This window comes from Diceros bicornis, chromosome 18, assembly GCF_020826845.1.
Source record: "Diceros bicornis minor isolate mBicDic1 chromosome 18, mDicBic1.mat.cur, whole genome shotgun sequence".
Lineage (NCBI taxonomy): Eukaryota > Metazoa > Chordata > Mammalia > Perissodactyla > Rhinocerotidae > Diceros > Diceros bicornis.
In genome coordinates, this window is record NC_080757.1 from 18,810,311 (window position 1) to 18,837,604 (window position 27,294).

At 50.9% G+C, this 27,294-nt stretch overlaps 2 protein-coding genes across 9 annotated transcripts in view; one reads left to right on the top strand and one right to left on the bottom strand.

The window, feature by feature from the left end:
* Positions 1-2,872: 2,872 nt before the first annotated feature.
* Positions 2,873-11,066, top strand: PROCA1 (protein interacting with cyclin A1). Of its 2 annotated transcripts, XM_058560266.1 has the most exons (5): positions 2,873-3,120; positions 7,551-7,634; positions 9,690-9,825; positions 10,101-10,259; positions 10,354-11,066. In XM_058560266.1, exons 1-5 carry the CDS (start codon positions 3,033-3,035, stop codon positions 11,015-11,017), a joined length of 1,131 nt encoding a protein of 376 aa, XP_058416249.1. In that variant the 5' UTR covers positions 2,873-3,032; the 3' UTR covers positions 11,018-11,066. The 2 variants fall into 2 exon arrangements, with proteins under 2 accessions (XP_058416249.1, XP_058416250.1); XM_058560267.1 differs by lacking the exon at positions 7,551-7,634.
* A 1,391-nt stretch (positions 11,067-12,457) lies between these two features.
* Positions 12,458-27,294, bottom strand: part of SUPT6H (SPT6 homolog, histone chaperone and transcription elongation factor) — a 32,288-nt gene continuing 17,451 nt past the window's right edge. For 6 of the 7 annotated variants that reach the window (XM_058560259.1, XM_058560264.1, XM_058560260.1 and 3 more), the window contains 18 exons: positions 26,676-26,752; positions 26,271-26,406; positions 25,835-25,972; positions 25,589-25,756; positions 24,850-24,977; positions 23,522-23,729; positions 22,864-23,011; positions 21,769-21,911; positions 20,504-20,644; positions 18,863-19,058; positions 17,969-18,207; positions 17,260-17,373; positions 16,963-17,087; positions 15,084-15,196; positions 14,724-14,801; positions 14,460-14,626; positions 13,543-13,730; positions 12,458-13,245 (listed from right to left, as the gene is read on the bottom strand). In XM_058560259.1, the coding sequence (XP_058416242.1) occupies positions 13,059-13,245; positions 13,543-13,730; positions 14,460-14,626; positions 14,724-14,801; positions 15,084-15,196; positions 16,963-17,087; positions 17,260-17,373; positions 17,969-18,207; positions 18,863-19,058; positions 20,504-20,644; positions 21,769-21,911; positions 22,864-23,011; positions 23,522-23,729; positions 24,850-24,977; positions 25,589-25,756; positions 25,835-25,972; positions 26,271-26,406; positions 26,676-26,752 (2,694 nt within the window). In that variant the 3' untranslated portion in view covers positions 12,458-13,058. The remainder of the gene's footprint in view (positions 13,246-13,542; positions 13,731-14,459; positions 14,627-14,723; positions 14,802-15,083; positions 15,197-16,962; positions 17,088-17,259; positions 17,374-17,968; positions 18,208-18,862; positions 19,059-20,503; positions 20,645-21,768; positions 21,912-22,863; positions 23,012-23,521; positions 23,730-24,849; positions 24,978-25,588; positions 25,757-25,834; positions 25,973-26,270; positions 26,407-26,675; positions 26,753-27,294) is intronic. The other variant, XM_058560265.1, reaches the window with a different exon arrangement.

Here is a 27,294-nt window from a genome sequence, read left to right on the forward strand (position 1 = left end):
AGGGAGCAGGTCTGGGGGGCTGCACTGTACCCTCACTGGCTGAGATCTGAATGGTTGGCTTTGAGAGCCCTTTCCATTGGTCCCTTCCTCCCAAATGTGTCGTCCTTTGGTGCTTGTACCCGAATTTCCACCATTGGATAATATTTTTGTTTTTTTACACTTTTCCTGCCTTTCCTTTAAAAATACTTCTTTGAGGGGAACACAGTGAGAAGCAGTTGAGTTTTGGATGGTTTTTTTTGGGTTGACCAGAAGGGGCTTGGCTTTTATTCAGAAGAGGTGCTAGCTGGTGATACAAACATAAAATTAGTGATATAAACATAAAATTATGAGTAGTGTTTTTTTACACTTTAAAACATAATCAGGGGCCAGCCCTGTGGCGTAGTGGTTAAGTGCGTGCGCTCTGCTGCTGGCGGCCCGGGTTCAGATGCCGGGCGCTCACCGAGGCACCACTTGTCAGGCCATGCTGTGGCGGCGTCCCACATAAAGTGGAGGAAGATGGGCACAGATGATAGCCCAGGGCCAGTCTTCCTCAGCAAAAGGAGGAGGATTGGCATGGATGTTAGCTCAGGGCTGATCTTCTTCACAAAAAAAATAAAAATAAAACATAATCACGTTTTAGACAATCAAGAATCAGACTGAATTAAAAATAAGATAGGGGCAGGCCCCTTGGCTTAGTGGTTAAGTGCGCGCGCTCCACTACTGGCGGCCCGGGTTCGGATCCCGGGCGCGCACCGATGCACCGCTTGTCGGGGCATGCTGAGGCCGCGTCCCACATACAGCAACTAGAAGGATGTGCAACTATAACATACAACTATCTACTGGGGCTTTGGGGAGAAAAAGGGAAAAAAAGGAGGAGGATTGGCAATAGATGTTAGCTCAGGGCCCGTCTTCCTCAGCAAAAAGAGGAGGATTGGCATGGATGTTGGCTCAGGGCTGATCTTCCTCACAAAAAATTTTAAAAAAGTAAAAATAAGATATATTTTTCCTTCTTCAAACAAACAAACAAAAAAGATGTGCTGTGAATCAGGAGGACCCACATTTGAATCCTTGCTGTCCATCCTGGGACACTCAGGCAAATCACTTATCCTCTGTGCCTCAGTTTCCTCATTTGTAATATGAGACTAATAATACTGATGAGGTTTCATGGATGAAATAAGATAAAAGTGCTAACACACACATTGGAAGAGCTCAAAAACTTTAACTGTTATAATAACCATTTGGGGAAAGAGTGACCAAGAAGCTGGTTCACTGTTGACATCTGACCCAGAGCCACAGATTGGCTGGAAGTATCTCAGACATCTGGGCCAACAGTGGAGGGACACATGTGGCCTGGTGTTGTCCTGGGAGGCCATGGAGGGTCAAGATTAGAACATCCTGGCTCCCAGTCAACAAGTGCTCTGCCCATTCCATGCCTGGTTCCATTCTCACCCAGCTACTCTGTCCTGGAAGGGTTGGCTTTTCTGCACGCTCCTCCTCCTGGCTTCCCCCCACTGCTCTTTCTAGAGCTCTCTAGAGCTTGAGCTATGGTGGGTGGGAGGGTCTGGGCAGTGGCCCTACACAATCAGGCTGTTGAGTCTGCAGGAAGGTGAAGGTTGGGATCACACAGAGCGGCAGCAGGAGAGGCCCTTGATGACTCTGGAAAAAACAAAGTTTAAACACCCTCCTTTTCACTCCTTGCCATCCTTTGAGGCATATCCTGGCTTTGGAGCCTGGTGCCAAGAGAAATTGAGGGGTGTGATGTGTGGAATGTCGGTGATTCGGCTCTAAGGCTTTTCCACACTTTCCTGGAATTTTTTTCCATCTCTGTTCTCTCACAGGACTGCACTCCTCACCCCTTACCTTGCACAGAGCTGTAACTCAATATGTGTGTGTATGTGAAGCCTGCACCACAGTACCACTGTGGAGGGTTTGTGCTGTGTGGAGTGTGGAGAGCAGGGGTATGGTTCTGTGTTCTGAGTGGTGTCTGTGAGGGGCGTGTGCATGTTGCGTTAGTTCATGTGTGGTGAGTGGATGTTTTATGTGCTCTACGTGTGCGATACATGCATGTGCAGTGTGTCTGCTGTACTTAAGGGTGTGAGTGTTGTGTGTAGTCGGTTACTATAAATGCGGCTGGCCCTGCTCCCCGCATGGGGCAAACATTTGCAGACACATGAGGTTGCCTGAATGAGGTAAGATAAAGCACTAACACACATAGGAAGAGCTCAAAAACCTTAACTATTATAATAACTATTCTAGAGAAGAATGACCAGGACCCTGGCTCTATGTTGACATCTTTATTGGGCAGTATCGTCTCTGGGACACGGTGCCCCATGGGGTTAGGAGGGAACGTTGGGAGGGGGCGCTACGGGTGGGCGTCACAGGCGGGCTGGGGGCCGACATCATGTCTCATCCGGGAGTTCGGCCATAGGCTCCTGTGGCGGGACCTGCGGGCGGAGAGCAAGAGAGCGAGCCCGGCCTCCCGCCAGGGCAGGAGGGACCTCGAAAGAGCCGGGATGACAGGGTGGAGGTTGGAGGCAGTCGCTTCGCAGGCGGGCGGGCGGGGGCTCAGGCGTAGACTTCCGTCGGGTCTCAGCTTCGGAAGGATTGGGAGGGGCGGGGAGCAGGCCGAAGGGTGCGGTTGAGAGAATGGCTTGGGCGGGGCTAAGAACGGGGCCAGGGGCGGGGCTAAAGTCTGGCGATAGGACTAAGAGCTGCGAGAAGGTCTGGAGAGGGACTAGGGATGGGACTGAGGGCTGGGCCTGAGATAAAGGGGCGGTACTAAGGTTAAAGGTGGGACAAAGAGGGGCCCGGAAGGAGCTGGGAGGCGCCGGATGAAGAGCGCGACTGCAGCTTCCACTGGGGCTGAGAAGACCACGCAGCCTAGAGCGGGGGAGGGGGAGGGGGGTGGAGGGATTGGGCAAGCATGAGGCGCAGTTAAGGGCTGGACTGGGGTCAAGCTGAGTTTGGGGTTTACGGTTGGCTCGGCCAAGCTGAGGTTCAGAGTTGGACTTCGACGAGGAAGAGTCTTGTAGAGAAGAACTGGGCTGAGAGCGATGTGGGTCAGGACGACACTGACGACTGAGAGGTGGACTACGGAAAAGACTGAGAACGATGCCGACATCTGGGATGAAAGCAGCTGGGGTAAGGAGGGGGCGGGGCAGAAGATTAGTGGAGGGCTTCGAGCTGGCGGCGTGGCACGCGGGCTGCCTTGAGTACTCCAGGAGGGTGTAAAACTAGAGGGAGAAGGGCGAAGGAGGCGGGGCCAAGGCCTGGGCTGAGGCGGAGTTAGGGCCTGGAGGCGGGCTCACGTCGAGCCGTGGACCAATCAATGATGGAAGACTAGGGTCCTGAGGACCTGCGGAATCGCCTGCGGGTTCGGCTGGAGCGGTCAGGCTGGAGCCAGAGCTGCAACTCCTAGTTTTGGGATGGAAGGGAGCCTTGTGCCGCAGCCGGAGGCCCAGGCTACCGCCCAAGAAGTGTGGGGCCTCCCTGGAGCCCATGGTCCAGCGCCCACTCAGTCCCCTGGGCTGGGGCGGGGGGATCCATTGACTCTGAGAGCAGGAAGGAGTCTGGAGGTTCCACGCGTGACATCACAATCGCCTCCAGATGTGGGCGCGGCCAGGGCGGCATTTCCAAGGAGACCCTTGCACACTGCCCCTGCCTTGCTCCCTCCTCTTCCCTCCTTCCCTTCCTTAGTTACTCCCTCCCTTCCTTTTTCCCTCCCTCCCTCCCCCATTCAGCTGTTCTGGTGCCCAACCTGGAACCCCACCCCCTGTGCCGCAAGGGCGGGGGGCGCTCCTCAGCCCGCAGGACTGGGAAGATTCTGTACAAATGAGCATCACTTGTGAGTTTTGAGTTAGGCCCGTGTGCCCCAATTAATGCTCTACCGAGAAAGAGAAAACGAGCCTCTCCTTTTCAAGATATCACCCTCCTCATTCATTATGAAGTCTCCCCTGTGTCCAACCTCAGTCACTTCTGCTGCAGGAGCTCTGGACTGCTGCTTCAGTCGGAGCTCTCGTTCTGTCTGTGAAACCAGAGAGCAGACTGCCTTCCTCAGATCTGAGGAGAGTTACTAAGTCCCTCCCCTTGGGAAACAGAATTATGATTGTCATGGCTTCTTGGGGATTAGAGGGAAGTTGATCAGCAGACCTTGCATATACCCCTCTTTCATGGTGACCTGGGAGAGAACAAGGACAGTGGAGTCAGATAAAGCGGAGTTTGAATCCTAAACCTGGCTCAGGGCTCCCTGGCCTGACCTCAGGGTCCACACAGGGATAAGGGAGGCTTTGGAGTCAGGACTGAGTAAAACCAGAGGATGAGGAATTGGTTGTGTTGGAGTTGAAAAGCAGGTGTAGCAGGAAGCTGGTAGGACAGATTTTGGATAGGAACCCCAAGTAGACAGGGCTAAAAGAGCACAGGCTATGGAGCCAGGAAGACCAGGTTTGAATCCTGCCTCTGTCATCTATACACTTGTGTCTTTGGATAAGTTACTTATCCTGAGTCTCTGTCTCTCCATCCAGAGAATGGGTTGTGTGAGAATTTAGAATCAAAGGCATATTTTATTTATTTTTTTAATACATTCACTAAATCAAAGGCTGCATACCTTGTTTTGTTTTTTTTTTGAGGAAGATTGGCCCTGAGCTAACATCTGTTGCCAGTCTTCCTCCTTTTTTCCTTTTTTCTCCCCAAAGCCCCAGTAGATAGTTGTATGTCATAGTTGTACATCCTTCTAGTTTCTCTATGTGGGACGCTGCCACAGCATGGCTTGATGAGTGGTGCGTAGGTCTGTGCCCAGGATCCGAACCAGTGAACCCTGGGCGGCTGAAGCAGAGCGCGTGAAGTTAACTGCTACACTACCAGGCTAGCCCCTTAAAGGCATATATATATATATATTTTAAAGATTTTATTTATTTATTTATTTTCCCCCCAAAGCCCCAGTAGATAGTTGTCTGTCATAGCTGCACATCCTTCTAGTTGCTGTATGTGGGACGCGGCCTCAGCATGGTCGGAGAAGCGGTGCGTCGGTGCGCGCCCGGGATCCAAACCCGGGCCGCCAGCAGCGGAGCGCGCGCACTTACCCGCTAAGCCATGGGGCCGGCCCTAAAGGCATATTTTAAAAGCCCAGCACAGTGCCTGACATTCGGAAAATGCCCATTCTGGGCCAATTTTCGTTCCCTAGAAAAGTCCCCAAGTTTGAACCCTGGGCAGAATCTCCAATGTTATAGCTACTCTGTGGCTCCAATAGGGAGTTTATTTTATTCTATGCATGTATTCATTCAATCAACTAACATTTACTGAGTACTTTCCATGTCCCAGGATCTGTAGATACAGAGGCAGATGAAGTATGGGCCTTGTTCTTCAGTTGCTATAGAGTAATTATATGTAGTACCATGGCAGGGTAAAGGGGCACAAGACATGTGACCAGTTCTACTTGGATAGCAGTGTTCTTTCCAAGATGAGCAGGTGCTTCTGGGAGGTGGGAGGCAGGAGAGAAGGAATGGAGAATGGAAGGGTGGGAGGAGGGATGGATGGGTGGGAGGAACTGATAACTGAGGAAGGAACCAGGACCTGGGTCCTGAGGGGCCAGTTATGTCACGATAAGGAGTTTGCACCTCATCCCGAAGGTAGTGGCATGCTATTAAAGAGGAGGAATGTGGTGGACCAGTTGGCATTCTTAAAAACTCAGTTTGGCTGCATTGTGAGGACTGGGTGACGGTAGTGAGATAGGAGCCAGGGAAGCTGTCTCCATCGGTGATAATGAAAGTCTGAACCAAGGCAGAGGCAGATGTGACGGCAGGTAGGCATGGCAAGACCTGGTCATCAAGTTGGTGTAGAAGTGAGGGAAAGAATCATCCCTAGATTTCTAGCTGAGATGTCTGTTGCTCTCTGAAATGGAAGATACAAGAGGAGGTGGTTCATGGAGGGTAGGGAAGAGATGGTAAATTCGGGTGGGACATGCTGGTCTAAGATATTTTGGGAATGTCCAAAAGGATATTGGCTATGTGCTCAGGAAAGCAGTCTGGATTGGAGACCCAGATTTACATCATTTTATTGGTGGGTATTGAAACCATGGAAGTGGATGACATTACCCAAGACAAGCCTGTAGAGTCTTCTGAGAAGGAGGCCAAAGACAGAACCCTGGTAATCACCAATTTAAGGGGTACAGCAGAGGAAGAGGAGACAGCAAAGGAGTTAGGAAATAACTAAAAGGCTAGTGAGGGAAGGAAGAGAGAGAGGAGATGAGAGAGGTCTGTCATGGGAGCCAAAGGAACAGAGTTTGCAGAAGAAAGAGATTGATTAGTCAACAGGGTCAAGTGAGAAGAGATGAAAGGAAGGCCACTGGGTTTGGCTATTAGGAAATCATCAGTGGCCTTTGCCTGGGATCTTCTGATAGAGGGGCCTAGATGGCTGCCATGTTGTAGGTGGCTGGAGTAGAAGAGAGAGGTGGAGACTCAGCTCACTGAAGGTAGGGACTGGGCCTCCTTCACTGATGCCTAGTGAAACTATCCAATGTGTCTGTGAAATGAATGAGTGAATAAACTGGGATTGAAAAGGAAGAGGGGTGGGTTATGTATTGGTAAAGGGAAAAACAGGGTTCACACACAGAGTGTTTTGTTTAAAGATGTTCATAGCCTGTAGGAAAAAAACCCAAACAAAAACATTAAAGAGGGAGAAGGTGAAAATTCTGGCTGGGATCTAGAGTTCAGGTGCTTTGGGCAGGAGGAAGGAGGGATACTTCCCCAGGCTGGAGGAGAGTTGATGAGGGTGGGAGCAGCCACAGATAGTGCTGGCGCAATGATCTGCTGAGAGGAACAGCAGCAGGGTGGGAGCTTCCAGGGAAGTGCTTGAAGTTTCATTCATTCATTCAATAAATTCTGGATACTTACTGTGCTATGGAAAACAGAAGGAGCTGACCAGGGACCTGTCAGGGATGACCAAGTGTCACTGAAGGCCTGGCTGAAGTCCCCAAGCAATCAGCTTCCCTTCCTTAATTTAAGCAGGACTCAGCTCCAGTGCCCCAAAGGCCAAAGCTAATTGTGGGAAGAAAAGGGAAGCGGCAGACTCACCCTGTGGTTGCTGGTGGAGCTGCTGTCCCAGTTGGAGTTCTGCTTGGGGACACCCTCTGACCAGGCTCCACACACCCTTGGACAATTCCTGGAACTGTCCCTCCTTGCCTAGAGTCTGGCTCACTCCTATTCATTACTCCAGATTCAGCTCCTATTATGCTTCTTCCAAGAAATCTTTCCTAAGTCCCGCCACCCCCACAGTCCCTGTAGGTCTCCTTGTTCTGTGCTCTCACAGGCCTTTCTCACCACCACTTCCCTCCCTGCCAGTGTCTGCGTTACTGTCCTGAACTGTTCTGCATAACTCCCCTGCGGCGGCCCTCTCCTCGGCCTTCTCCCCTGCCTCCCCCAGCCCCTTGAAGGCAGGGACTGTTGTGTTGTTTTTTTAATCTCTGCATCTCTGGGGTGCAGCTCAGGCCTCACACCCGGAGCTTCTCAGGAAATGTTTGATGACTGAATGGCATGGGGAGCGGGGGCTGCTGCCGCTGCCACTCTGTACTCTCTCAGATATAAACAGGTTGCCCAGTTGGGAGAGAGGACATCTGCTGGCTGGTGTGGCGTCTAGCACAGATGCATCTACCTTCTCTGAAGGTGGGTCCAGCGGATCTCTGGCCCAGGGTCCCCACCACACCTCACCTGGGAAAGCTGACACCTGGTGGGAGGCAGGAAGGTGGAAAGTGTTTGGTCCTGAAGGGCTTACCCAGATGCCCCATCCCCACCTCATCCCCTACTCACGTGGGACAGAGAGGGCCCCTTTCTGGAGGCCACAATCACCTCTTTTGTAGAGCACTTTATGGTGTACAGTGTAAATTGAGTCTTCCCAACAACCCTGCAAAATAGGTATTACCACTATCCCCATTTTGTGCATAAGGAAATGAAGGTTCAGAGAGGTAAAGTAACTTGCCCTACGTCACCCAGCTAGTGACAGAACCAAGACTTGGACTCAGGCCTGTCTGACCACAAGTTCAGGGCACTTGCTACTATGCTGCCCTTTGCCCCAGTTCAGCAGTGCTGAACAAACCTAAGGTGGTGGTGGTGTTCCGAGGTCCTGCCTCACATGCCTTATTTCCCCGGGATGGAGAAAGGGCATGGGAGGAAAGGAAGCAGAAAGGGAGGCCACCAGCTGGGGTCAGGGATCTATGGGGGACCTGGGACCCCCACAGCGTGGTATGGGGAAGGGAAGGGAAGAGGAATGTGGGGTGAGGCTCAGACAAAGCTGCTATCTCCTTCTCAAGTACTTTAAGGCCACTTGGACTAACACACCCCCAGCCTGATTTAACTCCTGGCTGGTGGCCAGTCTGAGGTCTTGCCCGCGTTCCACCCCTTTCTATCCCTCGTGGGGGCTAGATAAAGGTGAAATCCTCCTGGGCTGTTTGGAGGGAGTTAGCCAGCCAGAGCACCCCATGGAACTCCGCAGTGCCCGCCCACTCCCACCTCCTGGGCTGGGTGGAGCCAGCGTCCAGGAGGACCTGCAAAAAGATGCCTTGTCCTCGCTGGCCTGGTGTGTGAGACCTTGGGCACATGGAGTCACTTCATGAGCTTACCTTGTAGATGGTGGCCTGAGCGGGGAGCCACTGGTTGACTGGAGCCTTAGGCAGGGTCAGAAGTGAGGCAGTGGGGGTGGAGGCTGGGAGACTCACATGTGTGTCCAGGGCTTGCATTCGGTTAAGCAAAAGAGGCAAGAGCCTTTCCGCAGGGCTTTCCCCTAACCCCAAATTCTCACCCCAGCAGCTTCTCCCCTGTGCCCTGGGAAAGGGGACATGGTATCTATGTTGCCTACAAGGGGTGGAAGAGCTCAGGCTGGGGTAGGTTGTTCAGGAGTCTGTGGCTCTAAGGACTGAGGAGAGAAAATGGATGGGGAATGGGAACCTGATGAGTCCAGAGCAGGGAAAGAATCAAGAGTGAGCATGAGAAAGGGGAGAGAAGTGAGAGAGGTGTCAGGGGGCAGAAAAAGGGGCTTGGAGAAGAGAGGAGGGAAAAGGGAAGGACCAGTGTCAGGAGAAGCCAAGGAGCATGACATGCCACGGGTTAGGCCTTAGCTCCCCTCCAGGCCTGACCCACCATGCCGTGGTAGGCCTTGGGACTGGAGTGGCTTCAGAGGCTGTGAGGGGTCAGATGCAGGCCTCCTGGGCCTGTGCAGGGCAGGCAGCAACTGAGGACACTGCTGCTGCTGCTGGGGACTCTGAAGTGGTACTCCTGTCTGCTCTGTGGCTCCCCAGTTGGCCATGCATGGCAAGAGAGGCTTTCCCTATTCAGGTACCCTGTGGAGTGGGGTAGCTGATAACTCAGAGCAGCTAGGTGAGGGGCGGGCAGGAGTCAGTGAAAGGACCCAGGAGGGTAGGCTCCTGCAGAAGGCACTGGAGGGGAAGAGGCGAGTGTCACAGGACAGCAAGGGGGAGTTGGTGAGGACCCTGGTGAGACATTTTCCTGGAGTCTGCAGAGGGCAGCAGATTCATGCGGTGGATTGGGGAAGGGCGAGCACTGGGGCCTGGAGTTACTACTACTGAAGTGGAAAACAGCTGCGGGGGAGGGAGGATGGTGACAGCAGGTGAATCTGGTGAAGCCTTGAGACTGAACTGTGGGAGGGGAGCCCTAGAGGGGTGCTGCTGCCCCCGCCCTGTGTAACCCAGACTCCCACCCCCTCAGGTGAATTCAAGGACCCTGACAGGTGCTGCTGGAAACACAAGCAGTGCACTGGGCACATCATCTACCCCTTCGCCTCTGCCTACGGCCACCACGATCTGCACCTGCACTCTGTCAACCACTGTGACTGTGACTCTAGGTAAGGGCCCTCCTCCCTGAGTGACCCCAGCTCGAGAGACTCCTGGGTAGAGCCAAGTCCAAACTTTCACTGTGGTTCCCTCCTTCAAACTTTGGTGCCCCTTCAGCTTTGACCTGGTGCTTTGTAAACCTGGTCTGCTCCGAGAGCAATGGGGAGAAGGTCTTCTGGCAGCCTGGGCTGAGCCCAGCACAAGCCCGCTGTCCCTGAGCCTTCTCGCTCTGGGCCCCTGGGGAGTCATGGAGGCGTGGGAGCCAGGCGAGTCCCCTGTGTGGCAGGCTGAAGGACTGCTCAGAGAAGACAAATAGCAGCAGCTCCCGAGATGTGGGCCCAACCTGCTCCCGAGATGTGGGCTCAACTTGTTTCAACATCATCCAGTCCCCTTGCCTTGAGCTGATCCCAGAGGAACTGTGTGTGGAGCGGTTCTGGTATGGCTGGTGAGTGATAGCAGGGGGAGCGGGGGGGCCCTCTATGGGGCACTGGCCCCCACTCTCTATCAACTTTCTCTTTCCCCGTCCCCCTCCCTTCCAGGTGCAAAAGCTACAGGCCTGTCTCTGTGGCAGTGATCCACTATCCCATCCACCATGAGTGTGGGGCAGATGACCTAAATGAAGAAGAGGAAGAGGAGGAAGAGGAAGAAAGCAAGCCTCCCATCCCCACCCAGGTGGGGCCCACCACCACACCCACTGACACGGGCATCGGCACGGTCACGGGTACCCCTGACTCGGCAGCTCCCATCACCATCTGGCGCTCTGAGAGCCCCACAGGGAAGTCCCAGGGCAGCAAGGTGATCAAGAAGGTCAAGAAGAAAAAGGAAAAAGAGAAAGAGCAAGAGGAGGAGTCAGACGAGAAGGCAAAGCTGAAAAAAAAAGCCAAGAAGAGCAAACTGAGTAAGAAGAAAAGCCTGGTTAAATCGGAATCTTCACCTCCAGACTTGAGCCGATCAATAAGCCCAAGAGAGTTGGTCAGGATGTCAGAGTCCAGCCCAGACAGCCGGGAAGACCTGGAGAGTGAGGACAGTTACAATGACCCCAGGCAGGAGGAACCCTCCAGCGAGGATATTGTGGAGTCTTCATTGCCCAGGGAGAGAGAGAAGAACACGGTCCAGGCCAAGAAACCCAGAGCAAAGGCCTCGCCAGTCAAGAAGGTCACCAAGAGGAAATCTCCCCCAGCATCAAACCCCAATCTCAGTTGAGGCCAGGGCGACCAGGGTGAAGAATAAATGCGATCAAGCCTGTCGCTGACCCCTGCTGCTCTTCTCTCTCCCTCCAATCTGGCTACTTCGGGGGGGAGGGGGTGGGCTCTGGGCATAGTTGAAGCCAAGGGGCTAGGGGGCTGCAGGGGTTTTTGAAGGGCAACCTGTCTTTTCAGAGAAAGTCCATGGGAAGGTAGGTGGGAGGGAAGGGAGGGGTACAGGCTGTTTCTCTGTAATATCCTAGGCTCAGAGCAGGCTCAGAGCACATCTGGGTGGGGTGGCCAGGGGGCCTCCTGACTACTGGGAGACTGGTCTGTGTGGTATCCACTTGGGGACAGGCAGTACTGACTGCAGTGATGCCTCTAATAAACTGAACCTTTTAACCCACTCTGTGCCACTGTGCCTGGCCTTTCCCTCCCCTAAGTGGCCCTGGGGAAGGTGCTGGTGGCACCACAGGAAATGTGATCTTCCTAGTTGGTGTGGCCCTGCTGCAGCTAGGCCCTTCCAGACCTTTTGTGCTGAAGGGAACAGAACTAAATTCCCAGCAAAAGGCCAGCCCCTTCACCCAAACTCTTGCCAACAGAAGACCCAGAGACCTTAAATGAAGGAAAACAAGGCGGGTGCTCACCAAGGTTGGGCAGCAGCAGCCTTTTTTGACTTTTCTGCTGAGCCCCAAGCAAAGGAAAGGGAGGGGTAAGCCGCACTTCCTCAGCACTGACTTGCAAAACTGAGACGAAGCCCTTGTGAAGAAACACAGGGAGATCAGAAGTCCAGAACAAAAGAGGCAGTGGGGCTGGGGGAAGGGACCAGGGCCAGGGGACAGCCTCTCCCCTGCAACATCCCAGCTCCCTTTTCTAAGGCCACTGTGTGTGTGGGAGCAGGTGAGTGTGGGGCCCATCCTGGGGCAGATGCACTTGACTTGCATGGAGATAATGTCAGAGACCAAGGCCCAGCTGGCAAAAAGGGGAGAGTGAGGTGCAGGGGTTTAAGTCGCAAAACCTAGATTTACTTGTGGTCTTTCTCCAATGTGCCAGAGAAGACTAGTAGGCACAGTGGACAGGGTGGCTGTATGTGAGTGTAATATAGCAGCTAACACTGCTGAGCCTTATGAGCTTCCAGGCACTGGGCTAAGTAAGCACTTCACACTTGCTATCTCAGTCCTCACGGCCTGAAACCAGATGAGGTAGGTAGCACCATCTCCATTTTACAGATAAGCTGGCTTAGAGACAACAAGAGCTTGCTCCAGGTCACAGGGCTGGGAAGTGGAACAGGGCTGTGATCCCAGGCAGTCTAATGCAGAAGCTGCCTGCTCTTCTATGAGTCATTGCCTCTCTGATGGCATGGGAAGAGGGAGTCAGGGGAGCCCTCAGAGCTCCAAACACTGCTTTGAAAGCCACTCCTCAACAGCCGGAGAGTTGGAGAGAGAGGCTTTGCCAAGCACTCTGTAGAAACACTGTTTATTCAAATGACAGGCAGGAAGCGGCAGCAGGTAGGTGAGGGCGGCCAGGTGGGGGCTGGGCAGGTTAGCACTGCTCCCCTATGTCCCCTACAATCTTGCTTTGATAGCCACCCAAGCTGTTGGCATCAGGGTCAGAAATACTTCCCCTCCTCTCCCTCCTGCCACAAACTGAATAAATAGCATCCCTCTCCCCACAAGAGTTCGGGGAGTCTCATGTGCTGAGCTTGGTGCCCCGGTCACAGCCCAGAGTCAGGTGAGGGCAGAAGCTCAAAATGGCTTGTAGGGAGTAGAATACAAAACTGTTCCACTCTCATTTTCTTCTTCCTTCCTGCCACACTCCCCTCCCAGCCTGGTCCCAGGACAGGTGGTCGGTGAGAGCCTGAAGTGGGAGAATTGTCACCTTGCGTATACTGAGCTCAAGTTCACAAGCCCATCCAGCCTGTCACCCATCCAGGCTGACCACCAAAGAGAACGTCACTTCACGCCACTTTATGGACAGAAAAGGAGGGGCAGGGAGTGAGGCAGTGCGAGGCCAGACCTCTCCCAGCCTCAGAGGTAACCAGAGTCCTAGGAGCAGGCCCCCTACCGATCCATCTCATCCAGAAGCGGGGTGGCATCGCCAGCAATGGACATGGGGGTGCTTTCGATCATAGGGCTGGGGGAGGGCCGAGGTGTCAGCCGCTGCTTCTGTTTCCGCCGCTCTGCCTCCTTCTCCTGCAGCCACTGTTCCGCCATCTTCCCCCAGTCGATGGCTGCGTGGCTGTTGGACCTTGGAGGGAGAAGAAGGGGTCTTTGAGGTCAGGACTCTCCAAGGGTTCACTAGAAGGAAGCCTTCTCACTAGTCACTGGTGAGCACCCACCCTTGCAGAAATGAACCTCACACCTCTGCTGGCCGTGCACTGAGAAGCTGCCACATTGCCCTCTTTTGTCTTCTGCCAGAAGCAGTCCTCCTGGGGACATTACCTGGGTCACGGCTCTCAGAAGACCCAGAGCACCTGCCTAAGCTAAGCCCCTCAGCCTCCTAACAACACCTGTCCCTGCTCCGTGGCACCATCCATACACTTACTTTGGCTGCTGCTGCCGTTGCCGAGAGCTGGAGGAGGGCTGGGGCTGGGCCTGGGCCGACTGCGGGGTGGTGCTGGCCTGTAGCTGGTGGTACTGTGGTGTGGTGATGGGCTGGCTTGGGGTTGTGTAGGAGTAGCTGGGGGTCATTAGTGGTGTGGCCACTGGCTGTTGGGCTGGCGTTGGGAATACCTGGAGAAGGGTGAACAGTTAAAGGGGGATGAGTTTTGGGCTCATTTGGCCTTGCTGTGAACTTCTGGGAAGCTGAAAATTTGGGCTCAGCAAAGAGCTTTCCAGCTGACTCTCTCCTGAGCAGTATGTCGTCTGAGCAGCGGAGGCAGGCCAGCGGGGTGTGACCTGACACAACAATGGGGCCCACCAGTCCTGATCACTTGAGGGTTCTAGTAGCTTGAAGGTTCCAAAGATCCCAAAAGACTGTGGAGAGGTTAGTCCTTCTCTCTCTCTTTTTTTTTTGTGAGGAAGATCAGCCCTCAGCTGACATCGACGCTGATCCTCCTCTTTTTACTGAGGAAGACTGGCCCTGAGCTAACATCCGTGCTGATCTTCCTCCACTTTATATGGGATGCCGCCACAGCATGGCCTGACAAGCGGTGCTTCGGTGCGCGCCCAGGATCCGAACCCGGGCCGCCAGCAGCAGAGCATGCGCACTTAACTGCTATGCCATGGGGCCGGCCCCCAGGTTAGTCCTTCTCTTATTCCCTTTTCCCGCAAATGGGCCTAAGGAAAAGGAATATCTGTTTGGGACAGTTGCTAAGGCTGCGGCAGCCCCATCTGTTCATATGAAGCTCCTTGTGGTCGGCACTGCCAGAGGGCAGTCTATGGACACAGGTGGTCAAGGATGACTGTTCCCTTTCACTCTTCCCTGCCCTCCGCACGGAGCCTCCTCCCCAAGCAACGTACGTGATAAGCGCTGCTGCCGCCTCCACTGCCACCATAGCCATACTGGCTAGAGGCCCACTGGGCTGGGGTGGCATTAGGATTCTGTCCTTGGCCTGTGACGGCTGCAATGGCACTGAACATCTGCGAGGTCATGTTCTGGGGCAGAGCGTTCACAGCCCGTGTCAGATCTGTAAGCACACAGACATGGGGGATGGGCACTTTAGAGGTGAAAGTCCTTCTAAGCTCCATCCCTCCGACCCCTAGTCCCAGGCATGAGCTCCTTACCTGCAAGGTTGATGTTGGCTGGGGTAGCATTGATAGAAGCAGGTGTCCGGGTCCTGCTGCTGCTACTAGGGGTGATGCCTATGGGAAAGGGCCTGAATTACATCTCTCCAGAAACCTATTTCTGGTTTCACAATTTAGGGGGCTGGAGGAGATACTAAGGTGGGTGAAAAGAAGAATGGAAGCTGCAGAGGCAAAGTGGATGGAGAATTTCCCTGATGCTAGGAGGTTGGAGTAGGAGTAAGAGAGCTGGAATGACAGCCTCCACCTCATCCCCTTCCATAGAAGGCCAGTGATTACCTTGAGTCAGGGCCTACGTGTCCCTCCAACCACACCCTAGAAGTCAGATAGAGTAAAACTCACCTGGTACAGGATCTTGGTAATGATCCTTAAACCATCTGAAAAGTCCATTCACAGTTGGGAAGATTTGGCCCCGGTACCGGAATCCTTCTGGAGTCACCGTTACATATTCTATCCTGGGATTTTGGAAGGAAACATGCATCAGATCCCACTTAGAGCCAGCTGTGAGAGAGCGGCCAAACAGATGTCCACCATGTGAAGCAGCCATACTGGGTGCTGGGGAAAGGAGAGGTGAAAGAGCCATCTCTGACCCTGTGAAAGGAGGCTGTACTCTGACTGGGGAGGCGAGGAGTGTGTGGCAGAGTACAGGCAAGCCAGGAGTCAGCAGCCCGTGGTGTGCTACGTATAGGCTGCCAGAGGAAGGGTGGTATGGGGCTGGGCCACCATCCTGGGCTGCAGTATGACAGCAGCATACTGCAAGTGAGGGTGACACTGAGGTCACAGAGTGTCAGGGTTGGAAGGGGCCTCCAAGGGCAGGAAAGCACAACTCGCCATGAGACAGAATCTGGAAGAGCCTGGAAGGTGGTTAGTCTGCCCTTATTCAATACTTTGTAGAGCAGAGAGTGGGTAAGAGGCTGGGCTCTGGGTTCAGACCCAGTTCTAGTTCCAGTTTTGGCTCTGCCACTCACCACCTATTATGACTTCGTACCAAGTCACTAAACCCAAACCTCAGCTTCATTTGTAAAATGAAGAGAGCAGCACTTAAATCTATAGGGTGGGTGTGAGGAATAAGTGAGACAGTGCATGTAAAGCACTTATCATAACACCTAAAATAGGGCTGGGCTCAATCAAGGACAGCTGTCAACAGCCAAGAGACCATGCTAGGTATCGCAAAGTTCTTATTTACATTAAGCTGAAACCTGCTTCTTAAATCTTCTATTCAAGTGTTGTTCATTCTGCAACACAAGAAGTCTGTACCCCTTTCCATGGAAAGCTATCATGTTGCCTCTGCTTCCGGTTAAAGGTCCCCCGTTTGTTCAACTGTTCCTCATGGCACAGTTTCCAGCCCCCACACAGCCCTGGCTGCCATCCTCTGGAAGCATGCTGGTGAGTTAGGAAAGGCTTCTCAGAAACGAGCACAATATTCCAGATGTGCCCAAGATGGGGCAGGGTCCAGAGTCTAGAGCTTCTTGTCACTTGGCCACTGAGCCCCCACTAATATAGTCTACACTGTGCATCACATGCAGGCAGTACAGGGATCAGAGCAGAAATGCATAGGCCCTGTCCAAGGGCTAAAGAGAGGATGGAGGCAGGCAGGCTAAGGTAGAGAAGGCTGGTATGGTTATCAGTCTGCGTAATGGACACAAAGAAAGCAGGTCTAAGGAAATTGGACTTTGTCCCATTCAGAGTGAGCCCCAGAGGGACCCAGATAAAGGGATACCTCAGAAGGCCAGCTTGTGAAGTCATACACAGAAAGGAGCAGAGTGGGTTGATGCTAGGAAGAAGAGATGCTCTCCTGACCCACCCCTTCCGTGCAGGCAGAAGAGTTAGCACACTACAGCAACAGTGAGCCACCATGTGCTGAAAGCCCTAGCGAGGGGGAAGCAGAGTGGAAAGAAGAGACGAGAGTGCTGGCTCCCATCTTTGCCAGTCAGGTGCAGAGTGTCTGGTGATTTCCATCACTCCTTGAGAGGGAGAAGAGGCAAAGGGAACTCCTTTTCACAGGGTTGATGGAAGTGCCTTTCTTCTGTGAATCTTTGCCTTTTGCCTCTAAATCATCACCCTCTTTCCCCACCTCCAACCTCCACCTGGGTTCTAAACAGGTAAGAGGAGAAAGGCAGTCAAGCAGAACAAGAGAGAGTACTGCTCTGGGGGCCTCTGACTCCTTTGCTAGCCTGTCTGTGGACCCCAGTGGCAGCACCTTCTCAGCACCAGTGCTCACCTGGGTTTACCCCGGGGCTGGTATCCCAGTAGGAACTTGCCGGGCAGTTCCTTGCAGGCACAGATGAAATAAGGGATGAAGGTGGGCTTCTCCTTCTTAGTTTTGATGAGCAGCTCCTCTAATTTCTGGGGGTAGAATGAGGGGGAGAGGTTGGGATAGCAGCATGCTTGGTATACAATGTCTGGCGCACACATGATGTACACCTTCTTCACCAGCTGAGCATCCCCTACACTGAAGGGAAACCATACATCCTTAAGTGACTGGGAGGTGTCATCCCTCGCAGGGCCCTTGGCTCACCTTACGGTCCCCACCACTGCAGTCCTGATAATACTTGTGGTTCAGAAGGTCCCGGGCAAAGGATGCCATGGGCTGGACATAGCGGGCAACAATCTCATCCAAGTCTTCAAATTCCTGTGGGAAGAAGGTAAAGGCCCCATGTGTCACATTCAGAGCTGAGACTCCTGGCTTTTCATCAAATCCACCCTGAAGAGAACTCATGGGAGGGGTGGGCTTTCCAGCCCTGCTGTAGCCTCACTCCACTACCAAGTCCCCTCAATTTATCTACCTGTTTGAGTTGTGCCCAGATTTATTAGCTTACAAGGCATGAAGTCCTTTAAATCATAACTTTGATTCTTCCCTGGTGCTTGGGAACAATAGGGAGCTTCATAAGATTTCTCTCCACTGAAAACATTACAGAGAAACTCGATAAGTGTGTGTGTGTGTGTGTGTGTGCGCACACGCGTGTGCGCCACGTGTATTTTCTCCTCTTCCTCCCCTGGTGCTCTCTAGGTAGTCTATTTTAAAATTTGGAGGGTAGAGAAAGAGGGACAAAATATACAAAACTGTTATAAATGACTAATTCACAACAAACCTCCTGTTTTGTTGCTCTGTGTAGCTGAAATACATATAATGCATGCACGTTATTAATGTCAGGTGAAAGTGGCCAGAAATGGCTTGTTTCTGGAAGCAGGAGTGGGATGGAAAGTGGGCAGGGGGTGGCTCTCACCTCACTGTTAATCCACAGGGTGGCTCCCAGGCTGAAGGCATTTTCCTTGCCTTCTTCCCGCACGTCCACGTGCTGGTAGATGCCGTCACTGACCTTCCAGGTCACTGTCAGGTGATTTTCGCCCTTGCTGCTCGGCCGGATGATCACATCACCCTGGTCCATGGTCTCCATCATCTTTTCTGCTTGCTTGAAATTTATATTATGAAAGGATGGGTGTGCGATGACTCGCTTGATGTATGCTGAAGCGGGCAGGAAAGGAGTACAGATCAGGTGATGGGGCTGGGTGCTGATAGCAATGGGACAAACCATGGCTTAATTTCTGACCCACTACTGAATTCTGAGACTCTTTTACCCTTTCTGGGCCTGGATTCTCTGATGTGGAGGATGTATTAACCTGGGTTCCTAGAGTCCTAAGAAAATGAAGCTTTGAGAGTCACAATGCATTAGCAAAGAAAATGTGACCCAAGAAGACCCTGGTTGGGGCCGGCCCTGTGGCATAGTGGTTAAGTGTGCGTGCTCCACTACTGGCGGCCCAGGTTCAGATCCCGGGCACGCACCATCGCACTGCTTGTCTGGCCATGCTGAGATGGCGTCCCACATACAACAACTAGAAGAATGTGCAACTATGACATATAACTATCTACTGGGGCACTGGGGAGAAAAAGGGGAAAAAGAAAAGAAAAAAAAAAAAAAAAAGGAAGACCCTCATTTCCAGCCCTGCAAATGTCTCCCTTTCATGATGTCTCTGGGCCTCAGCACCTCAAAGCTGAGCACTCACGCCCACCAGGAGGCTGAGCAAGGGATACAGCCTACCAGCACGTGCTGGTGGTGTATCCTATAGAGGGAGAGCTGCCAAGACTCGAGGTGCACAGGGATGGTGGTGGGCACACTCACTGGTCCGCTGCTGCTTCCGCTTCAGGTCCTCCTCCTGCTTGTGGTCTGCTGCTTCAGCATCAAAATCATAGTAGGTGTCCTTGGGCAGTTTCCACTCGTTATTCCTGTCCATGAGGTCTGAGGTACGGCAGGTCAGGTCTGCGCTAAACTTCTCGATGTCAATCTTCATGATGCGGCAGTGAACAGTCATTCCCACCTAGATCCACAGAACATTTGAGCTGGAAGGGACAAAGATCATCTAGCCCAACGCCCTATTTTACATGTGAGAAACCCAAAGTCCAGGCAGAAAGGTGGAGTGACTTGTCCAAAGCCAGCCAGCTGATGTGCGGCATATTAGGAGTCTGAGGTCGAGTCTGGTCTACTGACTACAGGCTGTGCCCTGCACCAATGCCTCCCACTCTAGGCAGGAAAACCAACTGGAGCGTGCTGGGATCTATCCCGTCACCGGCACTATTCCCTTCTCCCATAAAGTTGCCTAATTACTGCTCTCAGGGTGCCATCGAAGTCTGGCCGCCCATTTTGGAGGGGAAGCAAAATAAGAGCTGTTTTCTGTATCTTACCCCTGACTTAAGCCCTTCTATCTAAACAGTGGCAAAAGCCCATTACTCTGCATAGTTTTCCTTTTGGAAAATCTCCCTAGCTTCAGTTATAGGAATGTCTTTCCCCAGCCTTCTGAAGTTCTCAGGGGTTCACAATACTTAGAACCAGAGAACGTGACAGATCTAGTACCAGCCATGTCACAAACTAATGGGGTAATCTTGGAAAAGGCACTTGAATTTCTCTGAAAATAGAAGGTAATATTTCCTTCCCTATCAGGTTGGGAGATTAGAGACAAAATACGTAAATGTCAAGTGCTGGTATCTAGTGGGTGCACAATAAATGGCAGCTAAGGCAGGAGAATACTAGAACCAAAAGGGAGCTTAGAGATTTACTGCAAACCCTCTTTTTTTTTTTGCGAGGAGATCAGCCCTGTGCTAACATCTGCCAATCCTCCTCTTTTTTTGCTGAGGAAGACCAGCCCTGGGCTAACATCCGTGCCCATCTTCCTCTACTTTATATGGGACGCCACCACAGCATGGCTTGCCAAGCAGTGTGTTGGTGCACGCCCAGGATCCGAACCGGCGAACCCCGGGCCACCACAGTGAAGCGCACGCACTTAACCGCTTGTACCACCAGGCCGACCCCACTGCAAACCCTCTTATGCACTATTTGAATGTTCCTTCTATGTCATCTAGTTTTGCCTGTAGCACAGAGGCTGTGCCACACATTCTTTTCCATCTCCTAGAGCAGTACTGCCTGACGTTAGTTAGTAGAACAGGCAGAGCCTTTCTGTTTTGCAGCATGTACTGGACCCTGCTTCCTGTGGACTAAACCACAGCTTCCCAAACAGGAAGAGAGAGCCCTCTCCCAAAGGGCTGGCAACTTGATGAAATTTCACAAAGGCAGTTAATAAAAGCTGCCACTCATTCAGAGGCTTCTCGCCTTGGCTTCTTTCAACTAGTTATAAATCCTCCTGAAACTCTCTCTCGACCATGTTGGGAATACAGCCTAATTTCTGGCAGGGACAGCCCAAAGTTAAAGACAGCCCAATCTGGGCAGCTGAAAACTGCACTAGATGCCTTAGTTCAGTCATTCATCTACCTTCACTCGTTCCTCCGGCCGCTTTACCACTTTGTCACTGAGGAATTTGGTAGGGATGAAGCCAGTGACACCATTGTCTAGCCGAGTTTTGACACCGATGGCCTGGCCTGGGCATGAACCGCTGTCAAAATGGTTCCAGACCTAAAGAGGGCATCGAGGGAGAAGCTTGATGATTAAGATTCCAGAGATCACACGTTCAGGAAAGAGCTGCCGGGGGTGTTGTAATTTATTTTACCACTGACACCTGACATCATGGTCTGAAAATACAATGACTTAGTCACCCACCAACACAGAATTTGAACATCCCTAACATTCTCTGACTCATAAATGATGTTTGGCACCACTGGCCATCACATCAATCTTTTATGTTAATCTATAATTTTATTTATTTGTTTATTTTTCCCCCAAAGCCCCAGTGGATAGTTGTATGTCATAGCTGCACATCCTTCTAGTTGCTGTATGTGGGACGCGTCCCTGGAATGGCCGGAGAAGCAGTGCGTCGGTGCGCGCCCGGGATCCGAACCCGGGCCACCAGTAGCGGAGCGCGCACTTAACCGCTAAGCCACGGGTCCAGCCCTTTTATGTTAATCTAATCTACATGTCCCTCTAGCTGCAACTGAGGGCCCTCCCTCCCATTTTGTTCTGACCTTGTGGGCATAAGAAATATCTATGCCAGCCTCCTTAGAACAACTCAATTCAGTGAACTAGGCACCCCCTGGGCTTTCTTATATCTTAGACAAATCCCACCAACTTTCTTTTGTTGGGTAAAGTTGAGAAATTCTCTTTTACATTCTGCCTGATACCATTTGAAGACCCAGAAAAAGCTTTCTGGAAGGCTTTAATGACTTCTGACCATCAGAAAGGCAGAAAATGTCTTCAACAATGTGGGAAAAATTAAAGTGTGTGTGGAAAATGAAAAACTTGAAGGGAGCCTATAGATACACCTTTTAACTAGCATAGGGACACTGTGCCTACCTTGTAAGTAAGAAAGTATGTCCTCATGTCTCTAATCTGGTTAAGCTAGATCCCCAGAGAATGGGAAACAATGTGTAAAGACTGAGCCAGAATAGAAGAGAGCACAGATCATTTCTGACCAGCATATGGAGGGACTTCATGTCAGACCTGTGTGTGTTCCAGCCTTCTTCCTTGTGTATTCATATGGTAAGAGCATGACCTAAAATATCCCCATTCCTGACTCCTTTCTAGGGCACTGAGACCATTCAATCTAGGAAATTTAGCGACCATGATAGTACTGCAGCACGTACCTCGCTTAATTCAGGGAAATTGTCCTGCTGACAGAAGGGGCACTGCCATAGCCCTGTCTCATCGTTGCGGATTGCCTGGTCATAGCTCTCACCCTGTGGACGCCTGTGGGCGATGCCAGTGACGTTGCAGATGATGAGCTTTCCTGGAGAAAGGGGAGAGGAGGACAGGGAAGGGAAAAAGAGAACGAGGAGCAGGTTAAGAGATCTGGAGACACGACTCCTTCCCACCAACCTTTTAGTGACACAACATCTGCCTTATAACATCTCCACTGATTTTCCTCACATCCTTGAGAAGGGAGATCTTTCCCTGATTTGACAACAGAGGAAAATAAGGCCTGTAAGAGTGACTCCACGAAGATCCTGCAGCAGCAGGTTAAAAGCATAATTTGGCCTTGAACTCATTTTTTTTTTTGTGAGGAAGATCAGCCCTGAGCTAACATCCATGCTAATCCACTTTTTTTCTTTTTTGCTGAGGAAGACCGGCTCTGAGCTAACATCTATTGCCAATCCTCCTCCTTTTTTTTTCTCCCCTTCAAAGCCCCAGCAGATAGTTGTATGTCATAGTTGCACAGCCTTCTAGTTGCTGTATGTGGGACGCAGCCTCAGCATGGCCAGAGAAGCGGTGCATCGGTGTGCACCCGGGATCCAAACCTGGGTCGCCAGTAGCGGATCGCACGCACTTAACCGCTAAGCCACGGGGCCGGCCCTTGAACTCAGCTTTGACTTCCAGTCCAGGGCTCTATAATCTTCTTCTTTTCTTTTGTGAGGAAGATTGGCCGTGGGCTAACATCCGTGCCGATCTTCCTCTACTTTATACGGGACGCTGCCACAGCATAGCTTGACAAGCAGTACATTGGTCCACGCCCAAGATCCGAACCTGCAAACCCTGGGCTGCTGAGGCTGAGCGTGCAAACTTAACCGCTACGCCACCGGGCCAGTCCACTACAATCTTTTAAACTCCCCTGGTCCTTCCTACCTACAGTACAAACCTGCCATATTCTCTTGGAATCGTTGCTTGGTTTGAATGTATACAGTAAATGCACCCCCCCATCCCTACATATCCTCTTCTGACTGAAAAACAGACCCAGAATTTACCAATGTAGAAGGTCTCTGGTGTTTCTTTGGTTAACATATTGAAAATTTCCTCTGTGTTGGGAGAGCGGTAGGCTGTCCGCAGGTCCTTATACCGACAGCTCAGCTCCGCCCGGATGTCGTACAGGGTGATGTGTTTGTCACCATAGCCCTGGGGAAGAAGCCCATTAGGAAGAGCCTTGCAACTGCTCCCCAACCCAAGCCACGAGGGGTTTCAATGTAAAGAGTAGGCCAGTTGGCTCCTGTGAGGACTTCTCCTTTCCCGTCAACATTTACTAAAGGAGATTTTCAAACTTTTTTTTAGCCATGGAACATTGATCTATAATAAAAATGCTTCGTGGAACCCCAATGTGTAAAATAGACAAATGAAAAGATGTGCTGTTGGAAAGGAGGAAAGAGGGCCTAGAAGGAAACTACTTCTCATATCCTCCCAGCTCCCTCCCACTCCCCACAATGACTGAAGCAGTTTCTGAGGCTTCCTTGGCTCTTTCACAAGCAGACTGAAAACTTCCTTGAGAAACTCAGTATAGCACAGGTAATGAGAAGCAAAGTTCAAGTCTCCCACACTAATAGTATCGAGGGTTTCTCTGGAGACTTGCTGCCTGAGTCTCCTCTCAACTTGGTAAGGCGTCTGTGCCAGGCCTTCTACACTGCTGCCCACCTGCCTCTCCAGTTCTTCTGCAAAGGCATCAAGGTCCAGGTCCTTGAGTCGCTCTGGATTTTCCAAGATTTCTTCGAGGGCTCCTGCAGGGTTGGCGTCCTCGGCTGATTCATCATATTCCAGAGCATCCACTGCCATTTTCCTGGCCCACTCATAGGTCTCAGGGTGGACTCGGGAACCATCAAGGACTTCTATATATGAGTCAGTGCTGAAGGAAAGGTAGAAAAGGGGCAAGGATATAGAACGAGAAGCTTCTGGTAACAACCCAAATGTCCACCAATGGGCAACTGGTTAAATAAATTAGGGTACCTCCATACAATGGAATACTATACAGCCATTAAAAAGAATGAGGTATATCTATGTGTGCTGACATGGAAAGATGGCCACGATATATTGATACGTGAAAAATGCACTGCAAAACACTATGAACCGTATGATCCCATTTTTGTAGTAAATGGGTAGTTAGTAAATGCATAGCAAAAATAAAATTTAGAAAAGTTGTAGAATACATCAAATTGTTATGGTAGTCATCTCTGGGGGGTGGGATTATGGGGGACTTCCACTTTCTGCATAATATTCCTATATGTTGAATTTTATATAATGAACTTATACCAGTCTTATAATAAAATAAACAAGAAGGGGGAAAAAGACCTTTGAGAATTTGCTGACAGCTATTTTCCCCCATAAAGCCTTCCCAGGCTGGTCTTGCCCGTGCACTCACATGGACCTATGTTATTCGTGGAGTGTTACAGCAAAGCTGGGTGGAAAATGAAGTTTTAGAACTTGAAGCCTATTTCCCCACTGATTTCCATTACTGAATGAGGAGCTATGTGCCCGTGGAAAAGATCCTCCAAAGACTGAGTTGATAACTTCTGGAGAGGAAGAGGTCAATAGTGAAGTCCAAAGTCCAAGTGAATAGAACTTTCTCTCAATAACATCTCAAAACACACCGAATCTCTCTCCCCCTTCCTTATCTCCTCAGACCCCCACTCCTTCTCCATTGCCCCTGCTATCCCCACCCTTATCTAGCCACGACAAACCATAAAAACAGAACAAGTTTGTTTACTGAACAAAGTCTTATGTTTTCCATCCTTAATTTATAAACTAAGTTGGTTCTTTTTATGTTTCCCTCACAAAAAAGCTTCGCATAATTGAACCGATCTTTTCCATAGGTCAGAGGCTCTTGACTGAATAAAGATTCCTCACTTTTGCTTTCAAGTATTTCCTAATTTAAAGCGCTTGTGGCCCTTTGATAGCCCTAATCCCCTGAATCCCCAAAGCAAAGCCCAAGGGAATTCCCCCTGGCCCACCCAAGCAGAGGGCATCACCTGTCCCCCAGGGAGGCCGTGTCGATCTTGAGGAAGCCAGCGCAATTCATGAAGACTTTGGGACCCATGTGGCACATGGTAACCAGCTGGGTCCGGCTCTCAAGCCTGGTGTTGTTCTGCTTCAGGATCTAGGGGAGACACCTGGAGTGAGCCAGAGTAGTAGGCAGGCCCCACCTCTCAGCCTGCTTTCAGGTTTCTGGGAAACTCTCCATGATGGGAACTGTTCCCATGTGACAGTACCTAACTGAGCACTATACCATAGTGTCGCTACTAAAAGATTATTTTAATGAAGTATGTTATACCTACCAAAGACAATATATAACTAACAACGCTTAAAAGTTAATGATAAAATATACACTCAAGTACCCATCACTCATCTTAAGAAGAATATTACCAATACTTTTGAAATTCCCTGTATGACCCCCATTCTGATTGAAATCCTTTTTCTTTTCACTGGGAAAAAACCACTATCCTGAGGTTTGTGTCTAGTACTCTCGCTTTCCTCCATCTGTTTTAAATCATGGCTTATGGCTCTCTCTTCCATAAGCCACTATAGTACAGTAGTGAAGAGCATAGCTGTGGCCACCTTGGTCTGAAGTCTGACTTTCACTAGCTGCGTGACTCTGGACAAGTCCCTTCATGTCTCTAACTTTGGTCTTCCTGTCAAATCATACTGGCATAGTGTAAAGACTTAATGAAATGGCAACTTTTCTTATCTTCTGATTCAATCCAACCCTACCTTCAGGAGATGGGTCCCTTTTCGAGGTCCCAGGCCACAGACATACTGGATTAAGGCCTGGCTGTAAGGGTGGGCAATGGCTCGATTGACATCGACCCCAACCTCATTGACTCGGTTGATAAATTCACAGTACAAGGCATTGAGCAGCTCCTCTTTCACCACATGCTCCTGTCAACATACAGCAGGCAGGGATAAGGTTACTGTGCCATTCTGCCCACCTAGGCCTGCCTGTCAAATCCTACTCACCTGCAAGGGGTGAAACTTGAGACACAGGATGTCTTCATCAGAGCTGCACACCTGAGCAAATTCAATCAGAGGGTCTTGGATGCGCCGGGCCAGGGAGACGGCCTGTCTCAGCACTGGAGGATAATCCCGGAACTCTGCCTGGAGTCAAACGAGGGTCAGCAAGGCCATAAAGTCCCCTCACCTCCAACAGCAAGAGGAAATCCAATCCATTCTGATTTTAAGCCATTTTCTCTTCTCTTCTGGGACCATTTTTCCAGGGACCAATTTAATCTCTGGGGCTCCCAATCTGAACCATGACTGGCAAAATGGAAAACCTCTGCATGCGTACAGTGAACAAATGCAGTCCTGTGCCCGATAACCTCTGTCCCCTATTAAATCTCCCTGGGATTGACAGCTCTCGCCTGTGCAGGTCCAAAGGGTAGGGCTCCAGCATTACCTCTGATTTCTTGCTGTTCATATAGAGAATGGCCAACTCGTTGTCAACTAGCTCCACCCCAATAGAGGACAGCTGTTGGCCCTGGTCCAGCTCATGCACAATGCGCTTCACATCCTCAATCAACATCTGCGCGTCCCTGGAGGGATGAGGGGTGTTGGTCAGGGCTATTTCTGGATAGTTTCTCAGAGACGGACAGTCTCATGGCTGGGGGGGTGGTGGGAATAGGGGAGGAGAAAGCTGTGAACACAAAGAGGTACAACATCCCCAGGGATACCTCCTGGAGATGGGGATATTATCAAAGCTCTACAGAGGCACATACTCGCTCTGTTACAGGCATGTGCCAGCTTCAACAATAAGGGATGAGTGACTTTAAACCAGGCCTGGCCCAATCCCTGGTGCCCCTACCTGTTCTCTCCTGCAACTGTCACCACATGAGGCTTTTTGTTCAGAAGAAATTTCTTTAGGGTTTCAATGTCTTGAGCCTGGATGAAAAGAAAATTGGAGTTGAGTGGCTCTGAGAAGAGTGAGATTTCAAGCAGTTTTCTCTGAGTAGCTTGAGACTTTACAAGACCAGAGAACAGTAAGCTCTAAGTAAGACACCATACATCACATGTTGTCTAACTGAAACACAAAACAAGGGGACTAGGACCTCTGAGTTGAATATCATACATCTGTTAATATTTTCTAAGATTATTTTTCTTCTGGCTTATACACGGGTTGTGGTTAACTAAACTTACTTGGGTGTTTTTAACATAAACCATTGCCTGGCAGTCTGATCTATTCTGATCTCCACTTTGACATTTTTCTTTCTTTTTTTCAGGAGTTGTTTGTTAAAAATTACTTTTTAGAATAGGACTCTCTCAACAAAATAGAAAGATACCATCAGGTTAAAAAAACCCAGAAGCATATACAGGAGATGAATTTAAATTCCTCTTTCCTTGGAAAAAGAGACGCTGAAAGGCTACAGCAGGGAAAAAGTTGGCTTAAAGCCTCAGTGACTTTCAGCTCCTGGAACAGGCTGACC

What these genes read in the sequence shown, in the direction of transcription:
- PROCA1 (XM_058560266.1), top strand. Translation starts at nt 3,033, where the DNA reads ATGTGGGTCAGGACGACACTGACGACTGAGAGGTGGACTACGGAAAAG. An exon ending in CTGGGATGAAAGCAGCTGGG is followed by an intron (nt 3,121 to 7,550) that starts GTAAGGAGGGGG and finishes GTACTCTCTCAG; the next exon opens with ATATAAACAGGTTGCCCAGT. An exon ending in TGCATCTACCTTCTCTGAAG is followed by an intron (nt 7,635 to 9,689) that starts GTGGGTCCAGCG and finishes CCACCCCCTCAG; the next exon opens with GTGAATTCAAGGACCCTGAC.